Here is a 13,641-nt window from a genome sequence, read left to right as displayed (position 1 = left end):
TACAATATTATGTCTGAGGACTGGGAAAGGTTATGGACCACCGGTATGAAGTTTACGGCATGTAATGCCTTGAAAGAAAACATTATGAAAATGGTATACAGGTGGTACATGACCCCAGTCAAGCTTGCTAAGATATACCATTTGTCTGATAATAAATGTTGGAAATGCAAGGAGGCTGAAGGGACATTCTTTCACCTCTGGTGGACTTGTCCAAGATTGAAGGCCTTTTGGGAAATGATCTATAACGAGTTAAAAAAGGTGTTTAAGTACACCTTTCCCAAGAAACCAGAGGCCTTCCTTCTGGGCATTGTCGGCCAGAAGGTGTTAAAAAAGGATAGAACTTTTTTTATGTATGCTACAACTGCAGCAAGAATTTTTATCGCCAAGCATTGGAAGACCCAAGATTTGCCCACACTGGAGGAGTGGCAGACGCAATTGATGAACTACATGGAACTGGCCGAGATGACTGCAAGAATCCGAGACCTGGGAGAAGAGGCAATGGAGGAGGACTGGAAAAAATTTAAAGACTATTTGCAAAAGTATTATAAGCTGTATGAAACATAAGACGTCGTATGATTTGGAACGTTAGCCCCAGCAATGAAATTTAATTATTTATGAAAGTGCTAACATTTGTGAAAGAATCAAAGTTTAAATGGGTAAAAATGATACTTTTAGAGTAAATGGAGAATAAGAGATCTAAACTTAAATTGCAACTGAAAATATAAAGAAACACACGAAATAAGGGTATAATTTGCTGATGACTTTATTATCAAGAATGCATTATGCGGGAGATGTGGGGAAGTCCAATGGAAATTTGAAATAAGCTGTTGAAATGGATGTGATTTTCTGTTCTTTTTCCTTTTTTTCTTCTATTTTGCTTTTTCTTTCTGTTCTTTTTGTAATTTGGAAAAATGTAATAAAAATTATTATAAAAAAAAAAATGAAAACAGTCATATGTCTAGCAGCTAGAAAAAAGAGGGGGAAGAGAATACTGCAGAGAGGAATATTTCCTTTTATTTTAGGAGAACAGTCTAGAAGCACCATGCAATTCAAACAAAGAGCTTACAACAATGGTCTCCGAATCCAGATTAATTTAAAAAGGGGCTACTGTGGTAGGAAAGGATCTTTATATGTGAAAAAAGTAGCTGTCGAAAATATACTCCCCACTGCAGCTAATAATACACACGTTTTAAAACACTGGTTGCGGTATGTTTGTGTATTAAGGAGAGGATATAAAAAGTATAACCATATAGACAGAAGAGTCTTTCTTTAAGACATTCTTCCAGTTAAAACTATTCGGCAGGACAACTTTTTAAGCTGCAATCGAGCAGGTTTCTTAAAAGCCTACGGCACTTGCTTCTTTGTTTGGCTAGCATCTGATGAAACCCGGAAATAGATATTAACGTAAGTTGGATGACACAAGGGGGAGGAATGTATCTCAAGCACAAGTCATCACTTCAAGCGAGTGTTGGTAGCTTCTTTTGTGTGTTTAGAGAGAGAAGCTTAAAACAGAATGATCACTCGGACTGGAAAAACAGACCCCAACTCCCAGAAGCATCCTGTTTCATCATATTCACAGACACATGCAGAGACTTGTATGGATTTCATCAAGCTTTGGGGCAAGATCATTTGACGTGTTCAAAACCCTTCAGCAAAAGGGGGGAGAGAGAGAGAGAGAGAGAGAGAGAGAGAGAGAGAGAGAGAGAGAGATGTTCACCCAACATCCAAACCCATGTCCAAGGGGGAACATTCTTCCGGCATTCAACTCACCTTTGATAAAAGCGTCGCTTATTGAGATCATCTGCTGCCCTCCGTTGTCGGCAATCAGGTACTCTGAAAGGAGAAAGAAATATGAAGATGGGAGGACACAGGGCTATAATCATATGGCTTACACGCCCACTCCACAAGAGAAAGAGAGGCATGACTCATGCTGTATTTTTAGTCACTGTTGTAGTAACAACTCCAAAATGTTCAAGTGAAGGGAATCTTCGCTTGCATTCCTTGTTTTGATGACGTGTCAAACAAGGCATTAAAGCAGTTCTGGAACCAGATTGACATGGAACAGCCCATTTGCCAATTTACACATGTTCCACAGCTTCATGGTCTTTTGACGTGGAGGCCAAGCAAGGATACAGATGCTATTACTATTATTATTATTATACACCCCTCACCAACAGGTCCTAGGGTGGGTTACTACAATGTAAAATTCAGAATTAAAAACATACAAAGAACAGTGGCAAGAATAGCGTAGGCCCTGAAAGCACACATGTCAGTCATCAAAGGCCAGGATAAACAGGTGTGTCTTCAGCACTGCCCAAAAGCTGTATAGTAAAGAAGCCAGGTGCATAATATTAATTCTTCCCAGCCACAATAATTTCATATGCACGCCCGTATTAATTATATTTTCATGGTCACTGCCTATCTCATCCATTCACCTTCAGACCAGCTTAGAAGGAATGGAGAAGTTAGACCAGGGGTCTGCAACCTTTAAGACAAAAAGAGCCACTTGGACCCGTTTCCGAAGAAAAAACAACAACTGGGAGCCGCAAAACCATTGCGACATTTAAAACAAATATATCTCCGGAGCCACGATCTGACAGCGGGCGGGAAGGTGATGTCGGGACGGTGCGTGACTAACGCACACACCGTCCCCATGCGACATCACAGCCAGTACAGCACCCGCCACAGTGAGGAGTGTCGGGGCGCACAATGCGCCTCCTCCCCTTGCTAGTATCTGCCCCGGAGCCGCAGCAAAGATGTAAAAGAGCCACATGCGGCTCCGGAGCCGCGGGTTGCAGACCCCTGAGTTAGACCATTGGGGTTCCTCGTCCTCTGGTCTTATTCCTCCTATACTTTTGGTCAAGTCTGCCAGCAGCGCAGCAGGAGTCAAGTGCCTCACTTCAAGAAAGCAGGTTCTGGGTCAAACCTATTGCAAACTTTCAAGAGGCACTTTTATCTGTGTTTTGTGCTTTCCTAAAATATCCACAGTTCTCATTATAGGAAGAAAAATGTAATCGCCAGTGGCAAAGCATCTGTGTAATCTTTCACTCAACATTTTGCACACATTTCTGATTCCTTGTGCAAGTTGAGAGACAAAAAAAGAAATCACAACAAGGGACGCCACAGGCTAATTTATCACTGTCTTGGGTAAAACGTTGCTTCCAGGTGCCCTGTACCATTTTAGCAGCGTTCTGGTCTTGCTGGGGAGGTTTACTATAAGCTTCTGTTCATCTTGCAAAGATACTCCTGATCTACCCCAGCATTAAATTCAATAGTCTCAGTTACCTTGTGGATTTGTTGTTTTCCCACACAATCTGAAACAGCAGCTATGCAAACATTAACAATCAACTTGGAACTGAATTTCCTAGATGTTTTGCATAACGCATAAATACTACGGATTTTTACAGTTTGTTTTCCTGATGAACACAGAACTTTCTGGATGCATTCAATATACATTACAAGCATGCAATAATATTGGGGGGGGGGTTTACAGTATGTTAATTCACAAACCAGAAAAAAAGAGCTTCTATTACTAAAGCTATTTTATGAAATTAGTTTCACCACACAGCAACTAATAAAGAATTTTAGTAAGCAGGTGTTTATTGCATAGTGTTATTAGGCATGGAGGAGTTCAGCCACATGCTGAATTACAGTATCTCAAAGTTACTCTTGTTAACTTCCCTCTTTACCTGTGAGCAAGAGTGGGCACAGGCAAATTTACCTCCTCTTATACACATTATTTTACAGAAGCAAAGCCCCAGAGATTCCACTGTGGTTTTGTCACGAACTGATGACAAAGAAACGAGGAAGATGAAAAGGTCATATTAAGATCAATACCACTAGCAGAGTTTTAGTACTTGGGGCAAGGGAAAAGAATCAAACATTTATTATGATTTTTACTTAGGAGGCCTTATTTTCAGACTTTTATTTTAACAAAAAAGCTGAAGGGATATAAATATTGCTACATGTAAAACTGCTATATAAAGCAGCCCAGAAGCCTTAACATGATAAGGTAAAGGTAAAGGGACCCCTGACCATTAGGTCCAGTTGTGGCCGACTCTGGGGTTGCGGCGCTCATCTTGCTTTATTGGCCGAGGGAGCCGGTGTACAGCTTACGGGTCATGTGGCCAGCATGATTAAGCTGCTTCTGGCGAACCAGAGCAGCGCACGGAAACGCCGTTTACCTTCCCGCTGGAGCGGTACCTATTTATCTACTTGCACTTTGACGTGCTTTTGAACTGCTAGGTGGGCAGAAGCTGGGACCGAACAACGGGAGCTCACTCCATCGTGGGGATTCGAACCGCCGACCTTCTGATCGGCAAGCCCTAGGCTCTGTGGTTTAACCCACAGCACCACCTGCATCCCCCTTAACATGATACAAGATTGTAATTTCTCTACCATTTAAAAGGTGTAGATCAAACTGACATAAAATCTTGTCTATGAAGACAGACAATGGTCTGAGGTGGAGTTAGCCTGAACCCAACCCTGCCACATTCAACACCAGTACTTGAATACAGCAGGATTCTGGTCTTTCCAACTAGACTGAGCTCTAGATGGTACCAGCCAGTTCTAGAAAAAGACGTGCCAGACCTCAACATGAACACCTCCCTTGTTCTCTTATAATGGCAATGGTGCCCACCTGAGAGGTGCCGGAACTGAGTTCCGGCAAAAAAACCAAACCAGCCCTGGGACCAGCCCTGCCTGACATTTGCATCCATCACAAATGACCGAGAAACAGAAGATGTCCTTCAAAACATCCTTGCTCTCTGCGGCCAAAAGATGGCCTGTCAAAAAAGCTATGTGAAAACGCGTTGTCTACGGTGGTTCAAAAGCAGAGTGGCCTAATGCGAGAGGAAGGAGGAGTAGAAAATAAGACCAGTGGGGGGACGGGACAGGAGGAGTTGGTGTTTGGGCAGACGGCTGCCCAGGCCCCGTTTTTCATCACGTGTGGCATCCCAGTGGCAACTACCGCATACCTTTTTGGTCGGCAGGGTGAGGGGGCACGTGGGGGTACTTGGAAATCTTCTTGATATGGAAGTTCACGTTGTCCAGCTCCACGTTCAGGCTGATGGAAGCAGCTGAGTCGCTGTCCATGGCAGACTGGAAGCTGCTGACTGAGGTGCGCTTGCTAGGGCTGGCAGAATCTTTTAGGTTTGAGGAGAGGGGGAGATACAGGAAGGAGAAGGGGGGTTCAAATAATAGGTATTCACGGGGGATCAAGGAAAGGAGAGAAACGATCTCAATTAAACCGTGTGTAATGTTGGAGAGAGAGAGAGAGACACAGTAATTTCATCCACTTGCATATTGGCGTTTCTCATGATTTGGATGGTCGTTTTGAGGCCATTTACTTCTTTTTTGCTCCTTTTTTTTAAAAGCAGGGCTGCTGTTAGGACCAAGATGCCCAAACAGCTGCAGACCTTATGCCAATTTGGAATCTGGGTGTGTGCGGAAATCTAGCCAAACACAGAGAAGATACTGTATCTCCGTAAAAGAAATAGATAAAAGCGTTTATTTCTACAACAGCAGCAGGCAGCAGCAAGGCAGAGCTTTTACTTGCTATTAAGACAGATATCCTCAGAAAACAGACACAAACACTCACTGGTCAAGTTATCATCTCCGTCTTCTGCAATCTGCTCTGTGTCGCTGTCGTCAAACTTGATGTCTTTGAACCAGGATGGCTCAGAATGGCCCTCCACCGAGTTGACTGAATCACTGTCTGGAGAAGGAGTTTCAGAAAATTCTGTGCTCTGCGGGAGAAACACACATTTCTCTCACTCTATTTGCTAGCACCCTCGGATTAAGTACAATTCCTTCATTAGAATATACAAATTAATACAAGACTTTGTTCTTACTATCTGCTTTGGAAGGTACTGGATTAGGTTATACCAGATGAGCCAAAATAAATGTGAACAATCAAGCGTACGTGTAACTTTCAAAATAATGTTAACTGACCGCAAAGCACAAAAGTGGGGAAGTGGATGTTCAGATGTTGCTGGACTCTCAACTTCCATCAGCCGCCATGATCAACGGCCAGGGCTGCTGCTGCTGCTGAATTTATATTCCGCTTACATGCAAAAATGGATTCTAAGCTATAGTTTACAGCTATAATATACATCATAAAAACAATACACAAGTAGAACGGGTCCCCCCCCCAAGGCAATCAGGACAATCTGCTCATGAAAATGTGCATTAACCACCCCCTGGACCCACCCGGTCAGCCCCCAGGATGGGCCAATGATACAATGGACAGTCAAAAGCACCTTGTTCACATCCTCAGGTCTTACCCGCAGAACTGGACATCTCACCAGAGACTCTATTAGCATCAATATCAGAATGGAAACAAATAATAATAATAATTTTTATTCATACCCCGCCCTCCCCAGCCAAGGCCGGGCTCAGGGCGGCTAACAAGCAATAATAAAATAAGTTGAATGAATACAACTTAAAAACAAAATTAAAATACAACATTAAAATATTGAAACATTAAAATATTAAAATGTAGCCTCATCGCAGGAGGAGAAAGGAAAAAGAAAAAAGAAAGAAAGGGAGGGAGGGAATCAAATTGGCTCCAAGCCAAAGGCCAGGCGGAACAACTCTGTCTTACAGGCCCTGCGGAAAGAAATCAGATCCTGCAGGGCCCTGGTCTCACGAGGCAGAGCGTTCCACCAGGCGGGAGCCAGTGTTGAAAAGGCCCTGGCTCTGGTTGAGGCTAATCTGACTTCCTTAGGGCCCGGGACCTCTAGGTTGTTGATGGACCTTGAGGCACTCCGTGGGGCACACCGGGAGAGGTGGTCCCATAGGTACGAGTGTCCTAGGCCGTGAAGGGCTTTAAAGGTCAAGCTGTGCAGCTGGAAAAGCACTGGGTGAATATGCTCCCATGGCAGGGGCCCCGTGAGGAGCCTCGCTGCAGCATTCTGCACCCGCTGTAGTTTATGGGACAGCTTCAAGGGCAGCCCCGCATAGAGCGAATTACAGCAGTCAAGCCTGGAAGTGACCGTCGCATGGATCACTGTGGCCAGGTCGGGGCGGAAAAGGTAAGGGACCTTGATAAATGATATTGTCTTCAGTGAACTTATTGTAGCAGGCCTTTGATGGTCCCGATGGCCCATTAAGTGGGGCTTTTTCACCACTTGAAAGTTACCTGGGGACACAGTGATGGGAGCTGGAGAGGTCTAGCAACATCTGGAGAGCCACAGGTTCCAGTTTTCTGCAAGCAGCAATTCCATTTTCTCTATATTTGATTGTGTTTTGCGCATGTTAACGTTGCAAAAGGAAAAATAAAGAGTTCTAGAAATACAATAAAGAGCAGGAATTGCATGGGATTGTGGCGGGGTGGGGGCAGAGGTAGATGTAAGCTTACTCTGAAGGGATAAATCTAAAAGTCTGTAAAACTTAAGTGTGCATAGATATATATTTAAGTCACATGAATTTTGTATAAATATGTAGAACAAATATGTTGATAAAATATAAGATAATTGGAATCTATACATATAATAATCAGGAAACCATGAACAATGACAATTAATTTTTATTGGGGATATTAGACACAGAAATAGCCAGAGATAATAAGAAAATATTCATTTATGCTACAGGGGTTGAAAGAACACTAATTGCCAAAAATTAGAAAAAAGAAACAATGCCAACAAAAAAAGAGTGGCAAGATAAATTATTTGATTATATTGAATTGGCTAGATTGACAAAAGCCATTAGTGGTCAGCCCAAGCAAAAAATTAAAAAAGAATTGGGAAACTATAGAGAATACCTTAAAAAGCAGTGCCCTCAAATTAATACTTGGACTTGTTTCGATTAACTTCTGCAAAATAAATTATGGTATAAAAGTTAAAAAACAGAAAGAAAATGGGGTAATAATGAACTAAGAAGGAGACAGTTTACCAAAAATAAAAAGAGAACAGTGTTGAAGGAAGTCAACTGGAAGAAAAGAACTGAAATATTTCATATTGGATTGACTATTGTTGACTACTGGATCTGCGTAAGTTTCTGTACATTATTATGTTTTATTTGTAGTTGTTTGTTTTTTCTGGATTGTGTATTATTACTTTTATGTTCAGTTTTATGAGTGTGTGTGTATGTGTTGTAAAATAAAAAATAAAAATTGAAAGAAAAAAAGAACAATGACAATTCAGTGTCGAATATGCCAAAAAAAAAAAGCTAGTCATGGACTAGTGATAAATAAGGAACTGTTAATATTTTGGACGGTAAAAGTAAACTAAAGAGCTATGTAGCCATTGAAATTGCAAGACTTTAATCTAAGTAGATAATTCTGGCAGCTCAGGAGAATAAACACGTTTCAAATCACTTGAAAAAACCTAGTTATACTGGGGTTGTCTTCCATAGGAATGGCTTCTCATCCATTTTTCTCCAAAAACAGAGATGGATGACTAACTGTTTGTTGTAGAACACTGTGGCCCATCAGAAGACTAAAGCAAAGAAATTATTTCTGCATTGGATAAATTTGTCTCATCTTGTCTATTTTCCAGTATTGGAAATTCTCTCCTGTCAATCTGAATGGAGAGCAAATCTCTGTATCCACCCAATAAATCATTCAGGCTATTGAAATGTGCATGAAAGCCATATATATATTTAGGTGTATAAACGACCATGTTCATGCTAGAAGGCACTAAATATGGCATCCAAATTATCCCGTAATCTTGAAAACTATATGCAGCCCCTTTAGATACTTCTACGTGGGGCACCAGGAAAGCATGCTGGGATTTCCAACTACAACAGCTACACTCTGTAACAAAATCCCTTAAGTAAAAAAGCAATAATTCGGTTGGCCACATTTCCCACCTGCCCCAAACATACTGTATTTTTCGCCCCATAGGGCGCACCGGCCCATAGGGCGCACCTAGTTTTTTTGGGGGGGAATAAAGAAAAAATCCCCCCCAGGCACGGGGCTGGGGAAGCCCGAGCTTCCCCTGACCCCAGCCCCCAGAACAGGCTGCTATCCGCAAGCCTGGGGAGCCCGGCGGGAACTCCTGCGGGCTCCCAACGCTTGCGGATAGCTTCCTGAAGCCTGGAGAGGGAGAGGGGTCGGTGCGCACTGACCCCTCTCACTCTCCAGGCTTCAGCGAAAGCCTGCATTCGCCCCATAGGATGCACACACATTTCCCCTTCATTTTTGGAGGGGAAAAAGTGCGTCCTATAGGGCAAAAAATACGGTACACATTTTTCTACAGGCTTTAGAGCCCCACTGGCGATTTCTCATTCCCTTCACACCCATATTATTCATAAGAAACTTCATAGGAAACTAGCAGGGCAGTTCTATACCTAAACAGTAGCTAGCAGCTCCTCAAATCCTGGGAAGACAGCCAAGGCGTTGTGCTGAAATGCAGCCTTTGCCCCAAGGTTAGTACTCTCTGCCCATGGAGGAAAGATACGCATTGACTACTTGAGCAATTCTCTAGCTGACCAAACAAAAAGTGACATCAATCTGTTCCATCTACAATGCCAGCTCTGACCTTTCCACAGATTAACTCTACAAATGCAGTTCTAAAGTGAGATCTACGACTTCCAGGAATTGCACTTGAACCATGTTTCAACGCGAAAAGCAATTCGACTCAAATTATGTGTGTATATAATTCAGGTTCAGTGCTCCTGAAACACTTTAAATGATTCAAATGGCTTTATTCCTTCCCAGGTGGGTCTGCCAAGTATAAGTTATCTTAACACTGCCATAAATAAGTAGGGCTATAGGAACTCTGCACTAAGGATTTCTTTTTTAAAAAAAAACCTGCACCAAGGTAAATTCAAGTCTGCATCAAACAAAGGCAGAATTCGCTTTGTATTTGCATTCACTGGTGATGCAAATTAAGCAAGTTTTACATAATTTCTGTCAGGGGTTCAGGAGCAGAGACGCAGAGAAGGGAGGAAGCAGAGAGCGAGGGGGAGGAATCCGAAGGGAAAATGAGTGATGATGACGACCCGAGATCTCCAAGCCTAAGCAGTGAGTCAGAGGACTCCCAAAAGGGAGCCCCAGTGAGCAGAGCAAGGGGGGGATCCGGGGGGACACCCCAGGAGGAAGGGAACAGAGGAGATTCAGAGAGTAGCAGCTGGAAGTCGGGACCCACGCTCATAACTGAGGGCGGCAGCAGCTGGAAGTCGGGACCCACGCTCAAGACTGAGAGCAGCAGGGAGGAAGGTAGCCAGGCATCGGGTTCCGGAGGCTGTCAGCAGGAGGGAGGGCACGAGTCAGGGGTGGTCACGCCCTCCTCAGAGAGCGAGGCAACGGTTAAGAGGAAAGTAGAGAGTTGGGCGCGCGCGCCAAGTTCAAATGCAGTGGAAGCTGGAGCAGTAAGCAGCCCGGAGAGTGAGCCAGGTCCTAAAGCCCGCCGCAAGGAGGCAGAAGGATCAGGGGGGTCAGCGTCAGAGGAGAGTAGAAGGGAGGAGGCCCAGGGGGGCAGAAGGACCCAGAGACGTAGGGAGAGGCGAAGGAGGTGGAGCAAGGCTAGGGTATTAAGCTGGTGTGCAAGAGGCGGGGACTCAGACGGGTCTTCGCCGACCTAGGGCAGAAGGTGTAGAGCTGCACGCGGCAGTTCGGAAATGAAACCTGTAACTTAATAAAGACTCTTATAAAGTGAACGCTGGCGGACTTGGTCCTATGTGAGCTGGGACTGGGTGGCAGCTCTGACAGTAAGACCCGTCTCTCAAAAGCTTCGGACACCTGATATCTCGCAGCGGAGAGAGAGGCAGCTGGAGGAGGGGATCGGTGTTTGGGAGCAAGCTCACGACGGTTAGCAGAGATGACGGAAGCAGAGACAGTTGCAGCGCTGCAACAGGCAGTTACCCAATTGAACGCGGAGGTACTGGCATCCAAGAAGAGGGAGGAGGATGCGGCAGCCGCCTACAGAGATCTCCACGCCAGGTTTGAAGCATGGGTTAAACACGGGCAGCCAGGACCCAGACCGGAGGGGGTTGGGTTGGCACGGAGAGCAGGAGGGCTTGTGGCTCACTTCGATGGGAATTTACAACAGTACCCCAATTTTCGAGCAGACGTAATGTGCGCACTGCAACTGCTGGCAAAAGACTTTAGAGATGAGGAAGAGAAAGTGGGGTTCATACTATCCCATTTGCATGGGGATGCTAAAGCGTGGCTACGCAATTTGTGGAGGGATAAAGATCCGGCGCTTCAGAATGCAGATGCCTTTATCAAAGCGATGGATGCGTGTTTTTTGTCTACTATTGATGTGGATCTTGCCCGACGGGAGATTCATGGACTAAAACAAGGGAGGGCAAGCGTCCGGCAGTACCACGCCCGCTTTTTTGCGCTGGTCAGTGCCTTAGAGTGGGACCGGGATTCGCCCCCTGTCAGAGACCTGTTCTGGGAGGGTCTAAGCTCTGCGGTCAAGGATGAAATTGCAAGGGGGGAGAGGCCCCGAAGCACGCAGGAGGTGGTCCAAAGGGCGCTGACTGTGGGGGTGAGGCTGGAAGAACGTCCATGGTGCAGAGATGAAGGACGTGGAGGGCGCGAAGCAGCGAGAAGTTTCTCTTTCGTTCCAAGAGAAGCAGCGCGTGCGCAATCCACACCTCCGCCTGGAGGGGGAGGGGAACCGATGGAGGTTGGAGGTGCAAGGGCTCAGTCAGCAGCCAGAGCCCAAGCACCGACAGCAGTGAAAGCGAAGCCTCCTAGAGGGAACAGGAAGTGTTACATCTGCGAGGATCCAGGCCATTTGGCGAAAGAGTGTCCCCGGAGGCTCCACAAGCACACTGCAGCCTCAGCAATGGTGACTGCAGCAACGCAGCAAGGAGAACCACAGCAGGGAAACGACGATGTCTGGCTGGAGACAGAGGCACTGGGGCCCAGCCAGACGCATCAGTGAAGCAGTCCCCAGCGATCTTGCAACCCACGGACCCCCTCCCACCCAAACCAGTAGTGCAGCTCACAGCATCTCTCCAGCTACCCGATGGCGTCACTATCGAAGTGCCGCTTTCTGTGGATTCTGGAAGCAACGCAGACTTTATAGCGCAGGATTTTGTGGAGCAGCACGCTATACAGCTACTGCCTGCCACTCTGCCCCTGCAAGTCGTCACAGTGGATGGCAGAGAGTTGCTAGGGGGGCAGGTGGTGAAGCAAACGCCACCGATGGTGATGCGCCTTGGCAACCACAGGGAAGTCATCAGTTTTAATGTCACCCAACTGTCGGACACGCCCATTGTGTTGGGCATGAGTTGGCTGGACAGGCACAGTCCGACACTGGCTTGGTACCAGAGACAGCTGATCTTCGGCTCCTCTTATTGCGCAGAACACTGCATCCTGCCCAGACAGGAGGGAGAGGAGGAGGAATCACAACTGCAGTTGGGAACGTTGCAAGCAGTCCCCCACAAATACGCAGACTTTCTGGAGGTCTTCTGCGAGAAAGAGGCTGACAAGCTACCACCGCACAGGCAATATGACTGCAAGATTGACCTCCTACCAGGGGCGACGCTGCCGAAAGGGAAGCTGTATTCCATGTCTGAGGACGAATTACAGGAACTCAAACAGTTCATAGATCACAATTTGCAGCGCGGTTTCATCCGGGAGTCCAGGGCAGTAGGGGGCAGTCCTGTTTTCTTCGTGAAGAAGAAGGACACGCCCCAAAAAAGACTGGTGGTGGATTTTCGCCTCTTAAACAAGATGACCAAGCCTTCTGATTTCCCCATGCCCAGGATTGACGACCTACTAGCGACGGTGCGCAAGGGACGCGTGTTCACCAAGTTGGACCTGCGAGGTGCGTACAATCTCATCCGCATGAGGGAGGGCGATGAGTGGAAGACAGCCATGTTCACGCCTCTGGGCACCTACGAATACAGAGTGATGCCGTTTGGATTGCAAAACGGTTCTCACTGTTTCCAAGCTTTCATGCATCATGTGTTGGCGGGACTCCTTTACAAGAAGTGCGTCTGCTTTCTGGATGACATCCTGATATTCTCCGACTCGCAGCAAGCCCATGACCAAGATGTTCGGGAGGTGCTGAAGAGGCTGCAGCAGCATAGACTGTACGCCAAACTGGAGAAGTGCCAGTTCGACACGACGGAGGTGGATTTCTTGGGTTACAAGTTGTCGGACAAGGGGCTAGCCATGGACAGCGCCAAGGTTCGGGCGGTGTTGGATTGGAAGAGCCCGCGCAATCGGAAGGAGGTCCAGCGGTTTGTCGGCTTCGCCAACTTCTATCGCAAGTTTATCAAGGGGTTCGCGATGCAGACGGCGGCCATTACGGACACGCTAAGCTCCAAGAAGAAGAAATTCATCTGGACGGAGCAGGCGGAGCAGTCCTTTCAGGCACTCAAGCGTCTCTTCGCGTCGGAAGAGCAACTGCTGCATATCGACCCCAGCAGACCGATGCGGGTAGAGACAGACGCGTCCGATAGAGCAGTGGGAGCTGTCCTGCTGCAAAGGGACCCACAGGGGGTCTGGAGGCCGGGAGCGTTCTACTCCAGAAAGCTCAGCAAGTCGGAGCAGAACTACACCATCTGGGACAGGGAGTTGCTGGCCATTCATGCAGCTTTCAAGGCGTGGAGGCACTTCCTGATCGGCGCCAAGCACACGGTGCAGGTCTGCACGGATCACAAGAATCTGGAGCACTGGCGCACGGCTCAGTTCCTGAACCAGAGGCAGATACGTTGGGCGGAGTTCTTTGCTGA

General features: G+C 46.4%; 1 protein-coding gene across 5 annotated transcripts in view; it reads right to left on the bottom strand.

Annotated features, from left to right (window-relative positions):
- The window catches only part of PIKFYVE (phosphoinositide kinase, FYVE-type zinc finger containing), a 104,086-nt gene that overhangs the window by 47,748 nt on the left and 42,697 nt on the right, over positions 1 to 13,641 (bottom strand). For 4 of the 5 annotated variants that reach the window (XM_082222112.1, XM_082222111.1, XM_082222110.1 and 1 more), the window contains 3 exons: positions 5,600 to 5,747; positions 4,977 to 5,144; positions 1,771 to 1,833 (listed from right to left, as the gene is read on the bottom strand). In XM_082222112.1, coding sequence (XP_082078238.1) covers positions 1,771 to 1,833; positions 4,977 to 5,144; positions 5,600 to 5,747 — 379 coding nt within the window. The remainder of the gene's footprint in view (positions 1 to 1,770; positions 1,834 to 4,976; positions 5,145 to 5,599; positions 5,748 to 13,641) is intronic. The other variant, XM_082222114.1, reaches the window with a different exon arrangement.

This window comes from Podarcis vaucheri (assembly GCF_965113315.1).
Source record: "Podarcis vaucheri genome assembly, chromosome: 1".
NCBI lineage: Eukaryota > Metazoa > Chordata > Lepidosauria > Squamata > Lacertidae > Podarcis > Podarcis vaucheri.
Note: the sequence above shows the minus strand (reverse complement) of the source record. Positions and strands in the feature narration are given on the sequence as shown.